The sequence below is a fragment of the Mustelus asterias genome, chromosome 9, assembly GCF_964213995.1.
Source record: "Mustelus asterias chromosome 9, sMusAst1.hap1.1, whole genome shotgun sequence".
Lineage (NCBI taxonomy): Eukaryota > Metazoa > Chordata > Chondrichthyes > Carcharhiniformes > Triakidae > Mustelus > Mustelus asterias.
The window spans coordinates 27,661,130-27,681,948 of NC_135809.1; the positions used below are offsets into that span (position 1 = coordinate 27,661,130).

At 43.2% G+C, this 20,819-nt stretch overlaps 1 protein-coding gene across 9 annotated transcripts in view; it reads right to left on the minus strand.

The window, feature by feature from the left end:
- The window catches only part of LOC144498566 (suppressor of tumorigenicity 7 protein homolog), a 179,041-nt gene that overhangs the window by 70,722 nt on the left and 87,500 nt on the right, over positions 1 to 20,819 (minus strand). The window contains exon 1 of one of the 9 annotated variants that reach the window (XM_078219875.1): positions 988 to 1,085. The exons of the other annotated variants lie outside the window; for them this stretch is intronic. Within the exon in view, the coding sequence (XP_078076001.1) occupies position 988 (1 nt within the window). The 5' untranslated portion in view covers positions 989 to 1,085. Of the gene's footprint in view, positions 1 to 987; positions 1,086 to 20,819 lie in introns of those variants that run through there. 9 annotated transcript variants of the gene reach the window in all.

Genomic DNA, 20,819 nt, shown 5'->3' on the forward strand with positions numbered 1-20,819 from the left:
GTATATTCCCAGCTGGATGTTTCATGCAGTGTTACGGTCGAGGGTTTAAGAATTAAACCAGTGTGCTTTAATTAATATTCCTTATAAGGCTAACCAATCCTGTGATCTTACATGGGGGTGGGATGGGCAATGAGAGCAAGGAAGTAGATGTAATGGGGAGAAGGTGGTCTAGTGGTATTATCACTGGACTAGTAATCCAGAGATTTAGTATCCCAGGTAATACTCTGGGGACTTGGGTTCAAATCCCACCATGGCAGATGGTGAAATTTGAATTCAATAAAAATCTGGAATTAAAAGCACAATTGTGGCCATGAAACCATTGTCAACTGCTGTAAAAACCCATCTTTAGAGAAGGAAATCTGCCATCCTTACCTGGTCTGGCCTACATGTGACTCCAGACCCACAGTAGTGTGGTTGACTCGTAAAATGCCCTCTGAAATGGGCTTAGCAAGCCACCTAGCTCAAGGGCAATTAGGGATGGGCAACAAATGCTGGCCCTGGCAGCGAGACTCACGTCCCATGAACAAATAGAAAAAAAGATGGGAAGGGGAGCTGCTGAGGACTGCAGGCCACATTTAACCCAGCTCCCCAACAGGAAGGTGCAGCACCCAGCCATTGGGGGCTCCTTTCCCTGTCACACACAGCACCCCACTCACCACCCGCAACCCAAAAGCAATGAAAAAATGTGCATGGACGCAGAGGAAGAGCAATGCAAATACATCAGGCTGGCAAGACGGACATAATAGTCGGAACTTATTTGACAAAACAATGACGTAGTGTTCAAAGTAAATATGAACATCAAAGCTACTAAGAGTAAACACTGTTTTTCCCTCTGATTTACACCACGGACAGCTGACATTCATGGCAGTTCTCAGAAGTCTGCATGAGATTATCATTTACGATCGCTGAGTTCCCTCGAACTACAAACTCATTCAAGTAAGTCAGCAGTTTAAAACCGATTTTAACTCAACCAGAAATCTATCTTACTGCACGACAGATGGCAAAGACTTTATCCAATAAATCTCATTCCTCATAGCTGAGATGCGACTTCTTCAAGCTGAACATATACTGGTTGGAAAATCTCGTGGACCTTTCGACGGCTGCAACTCACATGGAGTTACGCACCACTGTGTTGCACAGATTAAAAACAGCTGCAGTATTCAGTCCATTGCTTCCTCACACTGTACAACGGCTGTATGGGGGATATAGTCTGCTCAGATGAAAACTTTAGTTGTGGTGGGAGCCCTGAGAGCACCCCAATCAAGAATACCTCCAGATCGGTGTCAACTTGGAGGCCACCAGGAACCACTTGGACCCACACAGTCTTGCAGGAGGATCTAGAAAAAAAAAATCAACCTTGGCTTCCAAAGGGCCTGGCACAACATGCAAGACAGATATAGTGTGCAATATAGCACATCCACCAATAGGTTCTTAACTGGTGCAGTAGGTGACCCTAATTATGTTTCCTCCTCCAGTTGTGAGGGCAAGGCAAGATGAAAAATGAACAGTTGTCTGTCAGTTCTCAATGGCTCTCGCATGAAACTGAAGGGTGACAGGGCTTTTGAGCAAGGGACTAATTTTCATTTTACTATTTCACTCACCACACCATTAAAGACAACTAAATTCTGCTAAAATGCTCCCTACCCACAAATGCCAATACAGCAATTGCTTGTGTAATTTTATTCTTAACATCTGTGGGCCAGCAGTGCCCTCAGCATTCTTCCTTGCGCCCCTGCCCATTGGTTCGTGTAGAATCTGGTTAGAAGCTGATGAAAATGAATGGTGACAAAGTAGGTTAAAACACTGAACTCTCATCTACGAGCTTGATTTGATGCAAGTCCTTTCTCTTCCAATCATCCAGGGGAACCAGTCTCTTCGAAGCTGGCTCCTCAATTCTGTCAAATTGTATCCGTCATCCTCACAGATCTACATTGACATCCTGTCCTGCAAAGAACGGAATTTAATATCCACATCCGCATCTACAAATCCTTATACAGACTCACACCATCTTATCTTTAGTCTCCTTGAGACCCATATCTCCTGTATCTTCCAGCCCTCAGATTCAGGCCTTGTCAGTTTCTCCCCTTCTGCTGTCTAATCATTGTGGGCAGAGCCGTCACAGCTGACAAGAAACCTCCCATGAACTCCCCCCCCCTAAACTCCCCACATCTCCAGCTTTAAAAACGTTCCCAAAACCATCTATTTAACCAGATTTCAGACATTCTTCCTAATAGCTCCATTCATGAGTCAACATTCATTCTCTTATCTGCCTCCACTGAATGGCACCTTGAGAAGCTTATCATCAGAGGTGCTATATGTTTTCAAATTGTTGTTACTTTGCTGCAATAGGTGCACTGGGCTTGACTGTTACAGAGTCACACATCTCTTGTTCATTTTATTCAAAGTTGCTTCCTTAATCCAACAACGAGCTGAGGGCGGCACGGTGGCACAGTGGTTAGCACTGCTGCTTCACAGTGCCAGGGACCTGGGTTTGATGCCCGGCTTGGGCCACTGCCTGTGTAGAGTCTGCACATTCTCCCCATATCTGCATGGGTTTCCTCCAGGCGCTCCAATTTCCTCCCACAGTCCCAAGATGTGTAGGTTATGGGGATTAGCCATGGCAGATGTGTGGGATAATGGGAATAGGGTGGGGGGAAAAGGGCCTCGATAAGTTCCTCTCCTCCACCCCTCTCCCCACATTCCCAATTGGAGCCAGCTTTTCTCCTCCCTACCCCCACTTGGAATCAGCATTTCTCCCCCCCAACCTCTTCCTCCAGATCAGAGCCGTCATTTCTCCTCTAGGTAAACCTGTTGTAAACATTTTTGAATATATAGCGGGGAGAGGGAGAGCGGGGGGTAATTTCATGTAAATAAATTAAAATGTATTTAAAGCAGGTTCACACCCTCAGGATCAGGATCTCGCCAGCGAGAAATGCGACTTCCGAGATATCACCAAATCTTGAGCCCCCGCCGCCATTCCCGGGGACGGTGAGTGTGGGATCAAGATCGCCCCCATTATAGCATGACATGAAAATCCAGCAACCAAACTGCAAACAGTAAGGTTCTACAAACAGCAATGTGGTGAATCCTGAATCAGTTTGTTTGATGCTAGGAAAACTATTGCCCAGAGGGCAAGAACTACTACCCTGCCCTTCTTCCGACTGGGGTAAATATGCTTCTTCCGACTGGACAATGAATAATCTGTATCCACCTAAACAAGTAGATAGAAACTTGGTTTTAATATCTTATTGGAAAGACTGCATTTCCAACAAAGCCTGACCACCTCTACAAGGCACAAGTCAAAGTGTGATGGAATACTCTCCACTGCCTGGATGAGTGCAGCTTCAACAACACTTAAGAAGCCATCCAGGCACAAGCATCCACTCCCTCTACCACCGACGCACAGTAGCAGCAGTGTGTCCCATCTACAAGATGAACTGCAGAAACTCACCAAGGATCCTTTGACAGAACCTTCCAAACCCTGGAAGGACAAGGACAGCAGATTCATGGGAACACCATGACCTGGAAGTTACTCTCTAAGCCACTCACCATCCTGACTTTGAAATATATCGCTGTTCCATCACAGTCGCTGGGTCAAAATCCCTGGAGCTCCCTCCCTAGCAGCATCAAGGGTGCACCCAAGCCACATGGACTGCAGCAGTTCAAGAAGGCAGCACCTTCTCAAGGGCAATTAGGATTGGGCAATAAATGCCAGCCTAGCCAGTGACGTCCACACCCCATAAATGAATGAAAAAAAATGCAGCATTTCCTCAGTGCTTTATGAAGCGTTAGTTCGAACATATCATCAAATGATTAAAGCAGGGCTTGACCCATCAACCTGCCGACTACAAAACCAAGCTGACACTCAATAGTTACTTCTTTTATTCAAAAATGGAAACAGCAAATGTTGCTGACAGAGTTGAAAAAGAAGGCTGATCAATTTGCTCTGTAAATGATTGTGCCAAGTGCATGCAGGTGAGCATGCGGCACATCTCACACAGCAGTGGTAGTCCCAACCTATTCAAATACCATCACAGACTCTTCAGTATTTTGCCCTTGGTTTGATTTTACTTCACAGTACCCCAGGTTGTGTGCCAATGCATCTTGAATAAATTTATGGGGCATTCCTCGCTTTTAGAAGAATGCAGAAGAGGAATCCAACACACTGGTGCATGGAATTCTCCAGGATTAGGCAGACGGTTTTACTGCAGATTACAACTAGGTGAGTAGTTCCCCGCTCCTTTACAAAATGCTTAGTGCAGCTTGACAAACAGAAACAGTACCCAATTGAAGAAGTCCTTGTTTCAAGGATTTCACCGGGAGCGTGCAGGTTGATGCTGCAAATCCCCCTCGAGGTCCCTGGCCGAGCATGATTAAAAATGATTAGTGAGATTTCCAACCTGAACAAATCCAAGTTTTCTCCTGACAACCTGCATGTGGAAGAAGGGAAGAACTCTGAGAAAGCTTCTTTGTAATAATTTGGACGTTAAAGGTTGATTCCTATCCTTAGGCTATTTCACATTTGAAAATAAGATATTTGCTAGCACATACCGAACACAGGCATCTTTTTTCTCAATCTGAGTTTGGGCATGAGACATTTTCTTCACATAATTGGCAGCTGCATATTCATCGGTATAAATTAACACAAGTCAGGAGTGGCATCATTATTTAACTTCGGGATCAATTGGATTAATCTGTTTAATCGCCCGCAATAAACTAGAAGGAGGCCTTTGATGGAATGCAAAATATTGCTACTTCTCAGCAGATTTAGCCTTCAATCAACTTGCTGCTCTTTCCTCGTGCAGCCGTCAACAAATATGAATTTCGCAGCATCCCCTACAAACAATTTTTAAAAAAACACAAGACTGGTGCTGTCGAAAACAGTGTCATTCACTAATTTCAACAGTAATCAGACCAAAAGTAACAAAGTTAGTTTATCTGCTTTGCCAGGTTTCGTTTTGAAGAAATGTATTTCCCATGGGTAAAGGGGTTCAGAATACAAGGAGAAAAATGGATAGAATCATCATTTTTGTAGAGGGAGAGATTTTTTTTAAGAATGTGTTTATATAGTCCCGTCATATATTGTTAAAACTCCACAAAGCTTTTCATACTGTGAACTGCATTTGAGGTGCACTGACTCTCGAGTAGGTAAATTCAGCAACCAGTATGTGACTGCAATATCTTCCAAACATAGAAACTAATGTCCTGTTAATGTTTGAGAGGTTGGCAGTAGTAAAAATGCCAGAAGGACTTCAAGTTCTTCTCTGACTAATAAATGAGATCTTTTTCTACTACGTGGAGAAACAGACAAGATCTCAATCATGTTTCATTTAAAAGATGGCACCACTAACAATACAGCACTCACTGAATAATGTATTGTAGAGTTAAGTGACATGCCAATAAGACAGGAAAGAAATCAGAAACTGTTTTCAAAAAAAAAGAAATTAGCTGATCCAAAGTATGCTGCCACAAGTCACCTGATGTCTGGAATTGTAAAGTGACCACAAAGGCATTTTATGGATTGCACTAGATGCATGCCCTGCCATGTTGCTCACAGAATCTCACACCTGGAACCGTCAAGATACATTTCAAAAAGGAATTATTGAAAGGAAATGGACATAATTTACATCTTTATAAACTTACTCCTCTATCAGAGTCTGATGGTCTACCAAAATAATACCTACACAGAACAGGTTTCCAATGTGGGTAATTACTCTTTCAGCAGCTGATGAGTGGGACATTATAAGTCACAAAAGAAAAGCCAGATCCAGATAAACATCGCTTTATGAAATCATTGTGGAAAGAGGTCACATGACTCGAGCGACCATTTTGACATCTCTATGGACAGTTCAGAACTTAAGCACAGTCAGTCTACTGATTTACCTCCAACCTGCAAACATCCGACAGCAGGACTCCAGGCTGACCAAGCAGCCTGCAACAAGCCCTCTTTGAAAACGGTTTATCTGGAAGCTGCTAGCTACTGCCTGCCGAGCAGATCACGTCTATGAACAGCAACATAATCTCACTGCGTCGCCATCCAATTTAAAGGAATTCTGCACTTCCTGCCTTCAGCCAGGAATACACCTGAACTGGATCTTCTCCATGAAGTACCTCCCCCCTCCCGCCCCTCCTTTGGGTTTTGACTTCCTGGACTCGGGCAAACCCGTGAGCTGATATCCATTCTGTGTTTTTTACTGTTATTAATAGTTATAACACAACCTCTATTCTATCCCCTTACTGCATACTCCTGTGTGCCTGTATGTGAAATTGCAATTATCCCCACTACCATCCTACCCCACTCAGGTTTGAATGTGTGAATAAATTAAACTTGTGATTTAGTGCGGAGAGTTTGCTGTGAGCAACTTTAAAACTTTAATGCCCAATCAAAGGGTTGTTGGAATAAGCGCCACAGGCTACTTTTAAAACAAAAAACAGGGTTAAGTGTTGCCTCTCTCTCTTGTCCGCAACATAAGTTTAAATAAGCATTGATCAATGACAGACTTTAAGAAATAATTTTAAAACAAAGGCTGTTTTGCATTGCAAATTTACATCCGCTTATCCTATAATACCAGGTCCTTTATCCACTTATGAATTGCATTACGATATCCAGATCCATGTACTTACTCTAGATATCTGGCCAAAATTGAACAAGAAACATTAAGTCTCACTAGATACAGCATGGCCTATCTCTATTAAAATAACAAGGGCTGCTCAAAAATAAGTCATGATGTGGACATGCTGGCTTTGGACTGGGGTGGGCACAGTAAGTAGTCTCACAACACCAGGTTAAAGTCCAACAGGTTTATTTAGTATCATGAGCTTTCGGAGCGCTGCTCCTTCATCAGGTGAGTGTCGAAAATAAGTCCTCTTCTACTCACACTTCCTGCTATGTGTTTTAAACCATAGATAACATTGGCTTCCAGTATCTCCTGATGGGCATATAGTCAGGAACAAAGGAACACAATCAGATTCTGCACATCAGGTCAGGAACAGATTCTTATGAAAGAAGGATAATCAGATTCACAGCTTTCACTGAAAGATATGCCATTATCAATCCTATCATATATAGGGCTTGTTCCATTCCATCAATGTTGACAGCTCAATTTAGATCACATCCCTAATCATTTCAACATAATTTCTCTCAATTGGGAGAAATTCAATGGGCCAGAATTTGTTGTCAAGATAACAGTGCAGCTAACTATGCTCTCTGATACTTAAGTATAAATGGTATAGCATCTTGGGGAAGGAACAGGTGTGCAGGTAAATACTATTATCCAAAAGATGAGGTCCAAGTTGTGCTGTTCTGTTTTTAGCTTTACAAAATAAGCAATTCACTGCCTGCCTTACCGCTGATATGCATTAAATGGTGTGAAGTTGCTATATCTGCATGGTGGATACAACCAAACCCAGCTGCAGATATTTAATTACAAGAATAAGTACCCTTTTAACGATGTGATAAATGTTAATTACTTCTGATCGACATCCATTGCACTGAAAATTAACTATTATTAGAGCAATGTCTCATTCCTTCATGTTTCCAATTTTCTGAGATTTAAAACAAAGTCAAAAATGTTTTCTGGCTTTGTCTCTTTCTCTCTCTCAATCGTATCTTTCCCTCTTTATTTCTCTTTCTGTACCTGATTGTACATGGATTCGCCCACTCTGCCCATATCAATTCTTCTGTTTATTTCCCAATCATTAATCCTCACTGATAAATGAGATCCCCCACTGGCTGACCTGTTCACACAGGTCCCTGATGCCCTGTCTCCCCTGCGGTGCCACTACCAGCTCACACATTGAGCATGCTTGGTGGGGAATGATCTGAACTGAAGGGTGCAGGGGCAAATCTAGCTAATGACAGTGTGCCATTAGATTACCTATTGCAACAAAATCAGGCTCATTAACTCTGTAATCCAAACCCCCACCTCCTTCACATCCTGTACTGCTTCATCCCAGAAGAAAAGATTATCAAACCTCCGTCTACAGAAATAGAATTACCAGAACCTTTTAGGAAATGCAAAAGACTCAAAAGTTAAAAACACTAATTACTATAATGATGTGCCAGAGGTATATTGTTTTAAATATATGGCCTTTCTTATTTCTTGCATAATTGCCCTTAAACTGAGTGGCTTGCTAATGCATTTCAGTGGCCAGTTAAGAGTCACATTGCTGAGGATCAGGACTCACATATAGGCTAGACTGGGCAAGGATGGCAGAATTCCTTCCCTAAAGGACATCAGTGTCACAAGTAGGCTTACATTAACACTGCAATGAAGTTACTGTGAAAATCCCCAAGTTGCCACATTCTGGCGCCTGTTCGGATACACTGCGGGAGAATTTAGCATGGCCAATGCACCTAACCAGCACATCTTTCGGACTGTGGGAGGAAACGGGAGCGCCCAGAGGAAACCCATGCAGACACGGGGAGAACGTGCAGATTCCGCACCAACAGTGACCCAAGCCGGGAATCGAACCCAGCTCCCTGGCGCTGTGAGGCAGCAGTGCTAACCACTGCGCCACCCAACAATTGATGGGGCTCGTTTTACCGTCCGCATTTATTAATTGAATTTAAATTCCAGCAGTTATGTGGTGGGACTTGAACACATGTCTCTAGAACATTAGCCTGGGCCTCTGGATTACTGGTCTAGTCATGTTACCACACACCAATCTCTCCCCCTACTGTCTTCTACTCAAGCAACAGACACATCGAACAAACAGGGCCATCGTCATCCTAAGTGCCCTTGCAGTAATGCGCTTTCAAGTGAGCCAAATAGAAAGCTCATCTGGTCCGGCTGAACACACTGTAATTATCTGTGAATTGACGAAGCAAAACTGGCAACCCAAGACAAACATAATGCATAACGATTTAACAGATTAAAACTACAGACGGAGTTGGCACGAATGGAGTGATTTAATAAACTGGGTTCTGGACAAACAAATGCACCAGTTGTGTGTAATAAATGAAACAGTTTAGCTGGCTGCTGACAACAAAGCCTTTTGTTTGCCATTGGCCTGCTCTGATTTCGTCAACCTGCAGCTTGACAATTTACCACACTAATTTAGCCTTTGCAATAGGTGTCACTTCCACAAGGTCATACTATACCAAAGCTTCTGTAAATTTTGTTTTGGCTTTAGTTTCATGGAGAGGTAAAAATCTAGCTCTTCACATTATCTGAACTCACTCAGCAAAATTAAACCCGTAAGAGAAGTCGTGGCTACCACCCAGCAAATCCAGCCTCCACTACTCATTTTCCCAAGACAAGCTGGCAAGTATTATTGATGTGGAGATGCCGGCGTTGGACTGGGGTAAGCACAGTAAGAGTTTTAACAACACCAGGTTAAAGTCCAACAGGTTTATTTGGTAGCAAATGCCATTAGCTTTCGGAGTGCTGCTCCTTCGTCAGATGGAGTGGATATCTGCTCTCAAACAGGGCATACAGAGACACAAAATCAAGTTACAGAATACTGATTAGAATGCGAATCTCTACAGCCAACAAGGTCTTAAAGATACAGACAATGTGAGTAGAGGGAGCATTAAGCCCAGGTTAAAGAGATGTGTGTTGTCTCCAGACAGGATAGCCACATTGTCTCCACTCACATTGTCTGTATCTTTAAGACCTGGTTGGTTGTAGAGATTCACATTCTAATCAGTATTCTGTAACTTGATTTTGTGTCTCTGTACGCCCTGTTTGAGAGCAGATATCCACTCCATCTGACGAAGGGGCAGTGCTCCGAAAGCTAATGGCATTTGCTACCAAATAAACCTGTTGGACTTTAACCTGGTGTTGTTAAAAATATTATTGACACATATCATGCACAGATTTGAATTATTTTGTTTGCCAACAGCAATATATACTATGACTTCTGAAACTACACCTAAAACTAACATACTTTTGCTCTCACCCTTTGTTTAACATCAAAAATCTAAAAGGAAAATACAGAGCCAGGTTATTTGACCCAACAGTTTTTCTTCCCCAGCTAAAACATCTAAATGCCTCTTTAGTCACTATTATATTGTATTTGTGCCACCAGATTATTTTCTGTAAAAGGAATTAGCGCATTAACCATCAACATGTCTATGGGCTTGTGCTTACAAGCCTGCTAAACGCTCCAAAAGATGAACTTGTCAGATTCACTAACACAGAAGCTGTGAAGAGATTTTTTGAATCTATTCTGCTTGGTGTAAGGCACACACTGGAAGGGAAAGTGGCACCACAAGTATACTGTGATTGCTGAAGAAGTCGCTAAAGATGAAAATGAAAGGAATTAGTCAAACTAGATAAGTGAGAGGAGGAGGGCATGGAGGAAACAGAATCCCAGACAAGTCAGGTCATAAGGAAAGGTCTTAAGCCGGTCCTCAGTGTTCGGGGTCTGAGTTATAAGGAGGTAGTGGGGCGGCACGGAACCCAAGTTCGATTTGCAGCTTGGGTCACTGTGTGTGTGGAGTTTTCACGTTCTCCCCGTGGGTTTCCTCCGGGTGCTCCAGTTTCCTCCCACAGTCCGAGAAATGTGCTGGTTAGGTGGACTGGCCATGCTAAATTCTCCCTCAATGTACCCGAACAGGTGCCAGAGTGTGGCAACTGGGGGATTTTCACAGTAACTTCACTGTAATGTTAATGTAAGCCTACTTGTGACTAATAAATAAACTTTAACTTTTAGTGGAGAAACATGGGTCTTTCAGCCGAGGTAAGAGTTTAAATGAGGTATAGATAAGCCCAACATGGAATTTTACTTCAGGAGTGGATCAAAAAACACAAGTTCAAACTAATAAAGGGTAACTGTGGGACTGGTATAGGAAATTCTTCTTCACATGAAGTGTACACACATAGAACAGGCTCCCAGGTAGAGTAATGGAGCCCAAAATCTGGAACTACTTTAAAAAATAATTGGATGTTCCAGTGGCAGAAGACGGAGGGTGGAAGGAAGGGGAGCTGTCTCACAGGGATCTCTCCAGGTGGATGAATTAAGATGGGCTGAATGGCCTTCCTTTTGTGGAAGAAAAGAATGAAGTATTATTTGAAAGAGAATAGGGAACGTCTTTTTAATCTTCACTGCCTGGATGATAATCTGGCAGGGCATTTCAATGAAGCGAACATTAGGCAGGCCCTATGAATGGTGTGTGACTCATTTCGCTGTATTATGGACCAGGTAGTGAAGATGAAAATCTATCAGTTTTAAAGTTTATTTATTAGTGTCACAAGTAGGCTTACATTAACACTGCAATGAAGTTACTGTGAAAATCCCCTAGTCGCCACACTCCTGCACCTGTTCAGGTACAGTTTGGGAGAATTTAGCATGGCCAATGCACTTAACCAGCACATCTTTCGGACTGTGGGAGGAAACCGGAGCATCCCGGAGGAAACGTGCAGACTCCGCGCAGACAACAACCCAAGCCAGGAATTGAACCCGGGTCCCTGGCGCTGTGAGGCAGCAGTGCTAACCACTGTGCCACCGAGCTGCCAAGAAGTGCTCAAATGTTTTTGCTCAGGAAGTGAGAATGGCAAGAAGAACCATTAGTTATTTTCATTGGAATGATGGGATCATCAAGTGATATATTACAATGTAAACTAAATCCTCACATGAAAATAAAGAAAGGGTAACCAGATCACTTTCACCAAAAGTCCTGCTTTTGTGGAGGAAAAAAGGAGTCGTGATAATGCTTGAAAAACTGCTAAATGGCTATATATGCTGAATCTGCTAGTTATTTGTGAAGACCAGTAGACAAAGTGTGATCTGTGGCTCTGGGGGCAGATATACTCAATTTGAGAAACTTCTTTCTTGAAATGTTGATCAACAAAGAAGCAAATCTTCTGATGCACAATAGTTAAATGCAGCATATGGTGTTGTCAGGTCAAAAGACTATGAAGGTCTTAGATTCAATCAATAGCCTGTTCAATGAGTTGATCTCAGCTGGGGCAGCTTTGGGAGTATTACATCCGTATTTAGCAGCCAAAGCCCTGAACAGACCAAATCAGTCAGGGTTTTTGCTACTGATCGATAGCTAGTTGTCCCTGCTAATGTTCATGTGTGGACAGGGACAGTATGGAGCCTGGTGCCTCCCATGATGAAATAGCTTTCCAATAGAAGTTCAGATTGGTAACTGTGGAAGTAACTCCAAACCACATCATCACCTTTGTTCCTACCAGCTAGCTATCACTATCCTCAGCAACACCCGTAATGCGGAAGGATAAAGTAAACCAAAGAAGCTTCGAAGAGTGAAAGTAAAGGTTAAGAAAACTAACCAGAAATCAAATTTTTAAACAAATCACCAACCTCTCCCCCTTCCTGCACTGCAGTTTAATCACCCAATTTACGGTCAGCTGCCGTTAAAATGGTGAGTGAATGCCTGCCCATCTATTTGCACCTAAGAAATAGATGCACAAGTAGATGCAGCTTCTTCCCTGCTGCCATCAGACTTTTGAATGGACCTACCTTGCATTAAGTTGATCTTTCTCTACACCCTAGTTATGACTGTAACACTAACATTCTGCACTCTTTCATTTCCTTCTCTATGAATGGTATGCTTTGTATAGCATGCAAGAAACAATACTTTTCACTGCATACTAATACATGTGACAAGTATGAATCAAATCAAAATCAAATCAAGGACTGGACTGCCATCATATTTTATGGACAAATGCCCTGAAGAATAAATGTCTTTTTCAAATTGTGTTTCATCTTTTTGTGCTCCTGGCTTCTTTAATTTCTTCCCTATAAAGCCCCAGTACTTTTCATTAGATTTAAACGTACTTAATGAACTCTGGGAGGGAACAGCTCTGCTTTGGAATTTCTTGAAAACATCACATCACATTGGTTTAAAATTGGGATTGTGTCCTGCGGTACAAATGCCCAATTACAAGCTACAACTGCTGGCGTATTTGGTAACAACCAAATCTGTGGACATAAGGGGCTGGATTTCCAAAGCGGGGTTGGGAACCTGAAACCTGGATGTGAATCCAAGGTCTTGACGGCATGTGTCGCTGCAACAAAGCTATTTATAAATATAAACAGGATGGTCATGGTCGGTGTCCAATTATAGGTGCCCCTTGGAAGCAGGAGCAGCCTGTCTGCTGTCAGTGGCAAAGGTAGGAGGCAGCCATGGTGGGGGCTGCTGCTGGCTTGCTGAGGAGAGCAGGCAACTCACGAAAGGATCAGGAGGATAAAGATGGCACAAAGTGCCCATGGGCGCGCCATATCGAAATTCAGCACTCAACACAGTGCTAGTTTGACCTCTCAAATTTCACAAAAAAGCACTTCCTCTTGCCCCATGGCAACCCTGACAGTTATGCACTAACATGCACCAGGCAGCTTGGTTCTGTCCAGAAGAAAGAATGAAAATCCCATTCAGTTCCAGTTAATAAGCTCCTTGAGGAGCTTATGGCACCGTTTATTGATGGCAAATGAGTTTCTCGCTTCCTTCCACCTGAAGGCCTTTGAAAATTACATACAGCACTGGAAGCTGTGCGATCCAGTGCCACCAGGTCCCCCGGGCAATTTACAAATTCCACCAGAACCACTCAAGCCTCCACCAGCAAATGAAAATCCAGCCCATGTTATTTGTGGAAGACACAGTGTCCCAAGCAACATTCGGTTATGAGCTGAGGAAGGAAGTCGATGAGTATTCTCATCTGTTTCTGGTTAGTGGGCTGTCTGTAGATCAACATTTCAGGGTGTGGGAAAATGTTCTTCAGTATCTACTGTTCAAAAGTGTTTGTTGTTGTTGGACTGAGCTTCAAAAAACAAAATGCTGTACATCTCATTAGTAAGGAGTTTATCAACACCAGGTTAAAGTCCAACAGGTTTATTTGGTAGCAAAAGCCACACAAGCTTTCGGAGCTCTTAGCCCCTTCTTCAGGTGAGTGGGAATTCTGTTCAGAAACAGAGCTTATAAAGACACAGACTCAATTTACATGAATAATGGTTGGAATGCGAATACTTACAACTAATCAAGTCTTTAAGAAACAAAACAACGTGAGTGGAGAGAGCATCAAGACAGGCTAAAAAGATGTGTATTGTCTCCAGACAAGACAGCCAGTGAAACTCTGCAGGTCCACGCAACTGTGGGAGTTACAAATAGTGTGACATGAACCCAATATCCCGGTTGAGGCCGTCCTCGTGTGTGCGGAACTTGGCTATCAGTTTCTGCTCAGCGACTCTGCGCTGTCGTGTGTCGCGAAGGCCGCCTTGGAGAACGCTTACCCGAATATCAGAGGCCGAATGCCCGTGACCGCTGAAGTGCTCCCCAACAGGAAGAGAACAGTCTTGCCTGGTGATTGTCGAGCGGTGTTCATTGCCTCAACCGGGATATTGGGTTCATGTCACACTATTTGTAACTCCCACAGTTGCGTGGACCTGCAGAGTTTCACTGGCTGTCTTGTCTGGGGACAATACACATCTTTTTAGCCTGTCTTGATGCTCTCTCCACTCACATTGTTTCGTTTCTTAAAGACTTGATTAGTTGTAAGTATTCGCATTCCAACCATTATTCATGTAAATTGAGTCTGTGTCTTTATAAGCTCTGTTTCTGAACAGAATTCCCACTCACCTGAAGAAGGGGCTAAGAGCTCCGAAAGCTTGTGTGGCTTTTGCTACCAAATAAACCTGTTGGACTTTAACCTGGTGTTGTTAAACTTCTTACTGTGTTTACCCCAGTCCAACGCCGGCATCTCCACATCATCTCATTAGTGACAGACAGCATGGTTTTGTAAGAGGGAGGTCGTGCCTTACAAATTTGGTGGAGTTTTTTGAGGAAGTGACAAAAACGGTTGACGAAGGAAGGGCCGTGGATGTCGTCTATATGGATTTCAGTAAGGCATTTGACAAAGTCCCTCATGGCAGGTTGGTTAAGAAGGTTAAGGCTCATGGGATACAAGGAGAGGTGGCTAGATGGGTAGAAAACTGGCTTGGCCACAGGAGACAGAGGGTAACAGTCGAAGGGTCTTTTTCCGGCTGGAGGCCTGTGACCAATGGTGTTCCGCAGGGCTCTGTACTGGGACCTCTGCTATTTGTGATATATATAAATGATTTGGAAGAAGGTGTAACTGGTGATATCAGAAAGTTTGCGGATGACACGAAGATAGCTGGACTTGCGGATAGCGATGAACATTGTCGGACAATACAGCAGGATATAGATAGGCTGGAAAATTGGGCAGAGAAATGGCAGATGGAATTTAATCCAGATAAATGCGAAGTGATGCATTTTGGAAGAACTAATGTCAGGGGGAGTTATACAATAAATGGCAGAGCCATCAAGAGTATAGAAACACAGAGGGACCTAGGTGTGCAAGTCCACAAATCCTTGAAGGTGGCAGCACAGGTGGAGAAGGTGGTGAAGAAGGCATATGGTATGCTTGCCTTTATAGGATGGGGTATAGAGTATAAAAGCTGGAGTCTGATGTTGCAGCTGTATAGAACGCTGGTTAGGCCACATTTGGAGTACTGCGTCCAGTTCTGGTCGCCGCACTACCAGAAGGACGTGGAGGCTTTAGAGAGAGTGCAGTGAAGGTTTTACCAGGATGTTGCCTGCTATGGAGGGTCTTAGCTATGAGGAGAGATTGGGTAAACTGGGCTTGTTCTCCCTGGAAAGACGGAGAATGAGGGGAGACCTAATAGAGGTGTACAAAATTATGAAGGGTATGGATAGGGTGAACGGTGGGAAGCTTTTTCCCAGGTTGGAGGTGACGATCATGAGGGGTCATGGGCTCAAGGTGAGAGGGGCGAGGTATAACTCAGATATCAGAGGGATGTTTTTTACACAGAGAGTGGTGGGGGCCTGGAATGCGCTGCCAAGTAGGGTGGTGGAGGCAGACACGCTGGCATCGTTTAAGACTTACCTGGATGGTCACATGGGCAGTCTGGGAATGGAGGGATACAAACGAATGGTCTAGTTGGACCAATGAGCGGCACAGGCTTGGAGGGCCGAAGGGCCTGTTTCCTGTGCTGTAGTGTTCTTTGTTCTATCTACAGAACAGAATTCTCAGAAACACCAATTCCATGGTTGAGTGTTGCTCTTCCAATTAGTTCAATTTGATTCACAAATTTTGATATTCATAGCTACCTTATATATATTACTAAGCTCAGTCAACATTATGCAAAATCAAACAGTGCACTGCACTATTAATATTCAAGGAATGCTCACAGAACTTTTGTGCAAGTGCTGGCAGTTGTCAAAAGCAACATGCTAGCTCCCAAAAGTAATTGTTCAAATGCGCTTATTTGGAGTACAGAATAACTCTTTGCCAATTATATTAACAGTTTCCTACAATGGTCGTTCCATGATAACCTGACCAGGGGATTAACTTGACACATTTCATGTTTTTTTTATATCATACTTTGTGGATCCATAGACATAAGGAACTAGTTACACCTGAAACAAGATCTCAAAACACTCAGCAGGTCGAACAGAATATTTGGAGAGAACAGGTGGCTTAACATTTCAGATGTAGACATGTTGTCAGAATTTGATGAAGGATTTACACCTGAAACATGAACTTACCTGTTCTTTCCACAGAGGTTGTTTGACCTGTTTCTCGCGTTTTCTATTTTTGTTTCAGATTTCTGACATCTATATTATTTTACTTTTTACACCGCACAAGTGATGTGGTTTTGCTCCTGTCAACTTTGATACAGACTTCAAATCTAATCTAAAACACCTAGGGGGCAAGCTTACCTTCTTGTCCAGCCGGTCGATGGGCGTGGCAAGCCAGTAAGGTCACGTGAGAGACGCAAAATTGGATTTGCGCCCAATTTCTTGCCTCTTGTGATCTTACTGGATATCCGGCGAAACCAGCCTCGTGCCCCCCCCCCCCCCAACCCAGGTGGTCAGGGGAAGGAGGGGCACCTTGGCACTGCCAGCCTGGCACTAATCCAAAAGACAATAGTACCATTGCTAACCTAGCAAATTATACTTTTATTTACTGCATACTTCAAGAATAACTCAAGGTCTATTCCAAGAATAACTCAAGATGCTTCATATTAACATACAACTAATAACTTATTTGTTCAAAGAAAACCTGATATTGTATTGTGTGCTTGGCGTCTCGACAGGGGTTTCTGGGATTCTCCCAAAGTATGCTGCTCGAGTCTATAGTTTCTTAAAACCATTATTCTCTATTAAAGCATGTATTTACACATCTGGGGATCTCGTGATTGGAGCTTTGCATCCTTTCAGATCCCCCTTACTTCACAGTCTTGTAATCTGATTTATTATTACATCTACATCATATATGCTTCTGATGGTTACTCTTTACTCTATATCTCCCCCAAAGTCTATCATATTTACATCCTTCTGCATCCCCTCTGCAAAGTCTCACGCCAACACAGGAAGAACGTGCAAACTCCACACAGACGGTTACCCAAGGCCGGAATCGAACCCAGGTCCCTGGCGCTGTGAGGCAGCAGTGCTAACCACTGTGTAGCCGCAGTACTTATACCACTTGTCCAAGTGAGTTTATGGCCAATGGTAATCCCCATGATGTTGACAGTAGGGGATTCAAAGATGGTGATACCACTGAATGTGAAGGGGTGACATTTGCTGGAGATGGTCATTGCCTGGCACTTGGCTGGTGCGAATGTTACTCGCCACTTTTCAGCCCAAACCTTGATATCATCCAGGTCTTGCTCCATTTTGACATGGACTGCTGCAGTATCTGAGGAGTTGTGAATGGTGCCAAATATTATGCAATCATCAGCGAATATCCTCACTTCTCACCTTATGATGAAAGGAAGGTCAGTAGTAACCCCAAGTTTCTAGTAGCCTTTTCCCCAATGATTTAAAGGCACTGTGGTTTCTTTATATAACTGGTCTGTCTCAATCCTGTACAATCTTCGCTGTAGAGCTTATTCAATGATTGCAACTATCTGCTGGTCTCAGATGCAAACTCTCTCCTGAGGTGCAACACTAGTAACTCACATGCTCTGTGCATGTGATTAAAGTTCTAAAACTAGTTGTTTCTCTGTTCTTCCTCACTCTGTTTTACCCTCTTGCAGTTGTTCGTGATGATTCTAGAATTTGAATTTTTGTGCTAGAGATGAAAGCTGTGTTCTGAATCCCACTATCCATAAGTGACTCTAATGGCGAGAAGCCATTTTGTAGTGGTGAGGTTCAATAAATCAGAAGAGTGAGATAAAGGTCTTTGCTTTTCTTCAATAAATCTTTAATGGTTCGCACTCCTCTCTCAGCTTCTCCATTCACTTGAGCTTAGCAAGTGAAATGGTTACATGAACGACACCACACAACCCTGCCACAGCAACCTCTGCAAGACGTGCCGGATCATCGACACAGGTGCCATCATCTCACGTGAGAACACCATCCACCAGGTACACGGTACATACTCTTGCAACTCGGCCAACGTTGTCTACCTGATACGCTGCAGGAAAGGATGTCCCGAGGCATGGTACATTGGGGAAACTATGCAGACGCTGCGACAACGGATGAATGAACACCGCTCGACAATCACCAGGCAAGACTGTTCTCTTCCTGTTGGGGAGCACTTCAGCGGTCATGGGCATTCGGCCTCTGATATTCGGGTAAGCGTTCTTCAAGGCGGCCTTCACGACACACGACGGCGCAGAGTCGCTGAGCAGAAACTGATAGCCAAGTTCCGCACACACGAGGACGGCCTCAACCGGGATATTGGGTTCATGTCACACTATTTGTAACCCCCACAGTTGCCTGGACCTGCAGAGTTTCACTGGCTGTCTTGTCTGGAGACAATACACATCTTTTTAGCCTGTCTTGATGCTCTCTCCACTCACGTTGTTTTGTTTCTTAAAGACTTGATTAGTTGTAAGTATTCGCATTCCAACCATTATTCATGTAAATTGAGTTTGTGTCTTTATATGCCCTGTTTGTGAACAGAATTCCCACTCACCTGAAGAAGGGGCTTAGAGCTCCGAAAGCTTGTGTGGCTTTTGCTACCAAATAAACCTGTTGGACTTTAACCTGGTGTTGTTAAACTTCTTACATGAATGAAGCCATGTTCATCTGCGAAAGAAATTGTGGAATAGTTCATTAGCAAAGTTCGGCCCACTGTTGGACACTATGATGTCCAGGATGCCATGTGTTGTATAAATTCTCCTGAGGGATTGGAAAACTGCTTCTGCTGTACTACTATGCAATTATTCAAATAAATCCATTCCCAGGTATTGATATAAAAGTAGAAAGTGATAGTGGTTCTTTTTGTTTCTGGCTGTTTATGGCACAAGTAAAACAGTTGGAAATCATTTCTTCTATAGAGCAGGTAATGCCTCATTACCAGACTGATTGATGCATTCTTGCATAGCATTTTGCTATTTACAGATGGCCTTGCTGAAGGTTTTGAAGAATATCAAATCAAAGTGCTCGGGGTATCACTATTCTCTCGTTGAAAGCCAGTAAGTCATCAATGATGGTGAGATGCTTGCACTGTTCAAAGTACTGCTATAGTATTATATCAGTGGGGATACAGCCTGGGCATTTCCCCAGACAATATTCTCAGATTTAGAGACATTCTTCACCTTGTTGCTGGGCTTGTTTTATTTCCTGCAATTTCCATGCAATAGCTGTGGAGTGCTGAGTGATTATAGATGTATGTGCATCATATGATGAAGTGCAAATCGTCTTGCTTAATTCTTTCTGATGGTATGTGTGATAATGGCCAGAGTTTTACCGCCCCATTGCCACGGGAATCGGAGTGGGCGAGGGGTGGACCATGGACCTCAGGGGGGATTTTACAGTCTTGAGGCAAGCGAGACCATATAATCCCGCCCAATTGTTCGAGTCTGATACTTGCCTTGCACATACTCAATGATGGAGTCACATCTCATCGATCTTAGTCTGAACTGCCGGATTCTGGGTGGCATCTTAAAAATTACATTGATGTTCAGAAGAGTGACATGTGACTTATGGTCTGTTTCGATTTTGAAGCACAATCCCATAACTTGTGATAAATTTTTGCACACGCATATTATTGACAATGCTTCTTTTCTATTGCGGCAGAGCGTTATTCTGTTTCTGTTAGTGACCTGGAGACATAGTAGACTCGTCTATGCTTGATATCTCTTTGCACTTGAAATAAAACTGCCTTTAGACATGTAAAGGAAGCAACTGTTGCTACTATGGTCAGCAATTCTGAGTCATAGTGTGCTGATATGTCAGAAGAAATTAAGAGTTGTTTAATCCGTTTAAAAGCATTTTGCTGGTCCACATTCCAGCACCACTGTTGATCTCAACAACTGTCTCAAGTGCTCACTGATCACTGCTAAATTTGGTAGGAACATTCCAACTTGGTTAACCATCCTGAGGAATCTTTGAAGCTCAGTCATGTTCCTAGATTGTGGAAATTCTTGGATTTTTTCTGATCTTTGTGGATCAGATGTCATTGCAGTGGCTTGTACTATGTAACCTAGGTAAAGTAGGTTTGGTGAACTCACATTTTTCATTCCATGTTAGGTCTGTACCCTTTAAGATTTTCGGGACTGCTCTGACCCTGTGATCATGCTCTTCCCTCGTGGAGCCATGTACAAGTATGTCATCCATATGACATATTACTCCTTCCATGCCTTCTACAGAATGAGACGTTGTTCTCTGGAAAATTTCTGGAATGGGTGCTATTCCAAAGGGCAATCTATTGAAAAACTAAAGCTCCGAATGATGTTATAAATGTGGTCAGCAATCTGGATTCTTTGCCCAGAGACAATTGCCAAAATCCACAGTTCACATCTCGTTAGGTAAATAAAATATTCTTGGGCAAGTTTGGCAAGAATCTCATCCACTAAGGTTACTGGGTGGATCCCATGTTCCACTGATTTGTTTAGTTACATCTATGCAGATTCATATC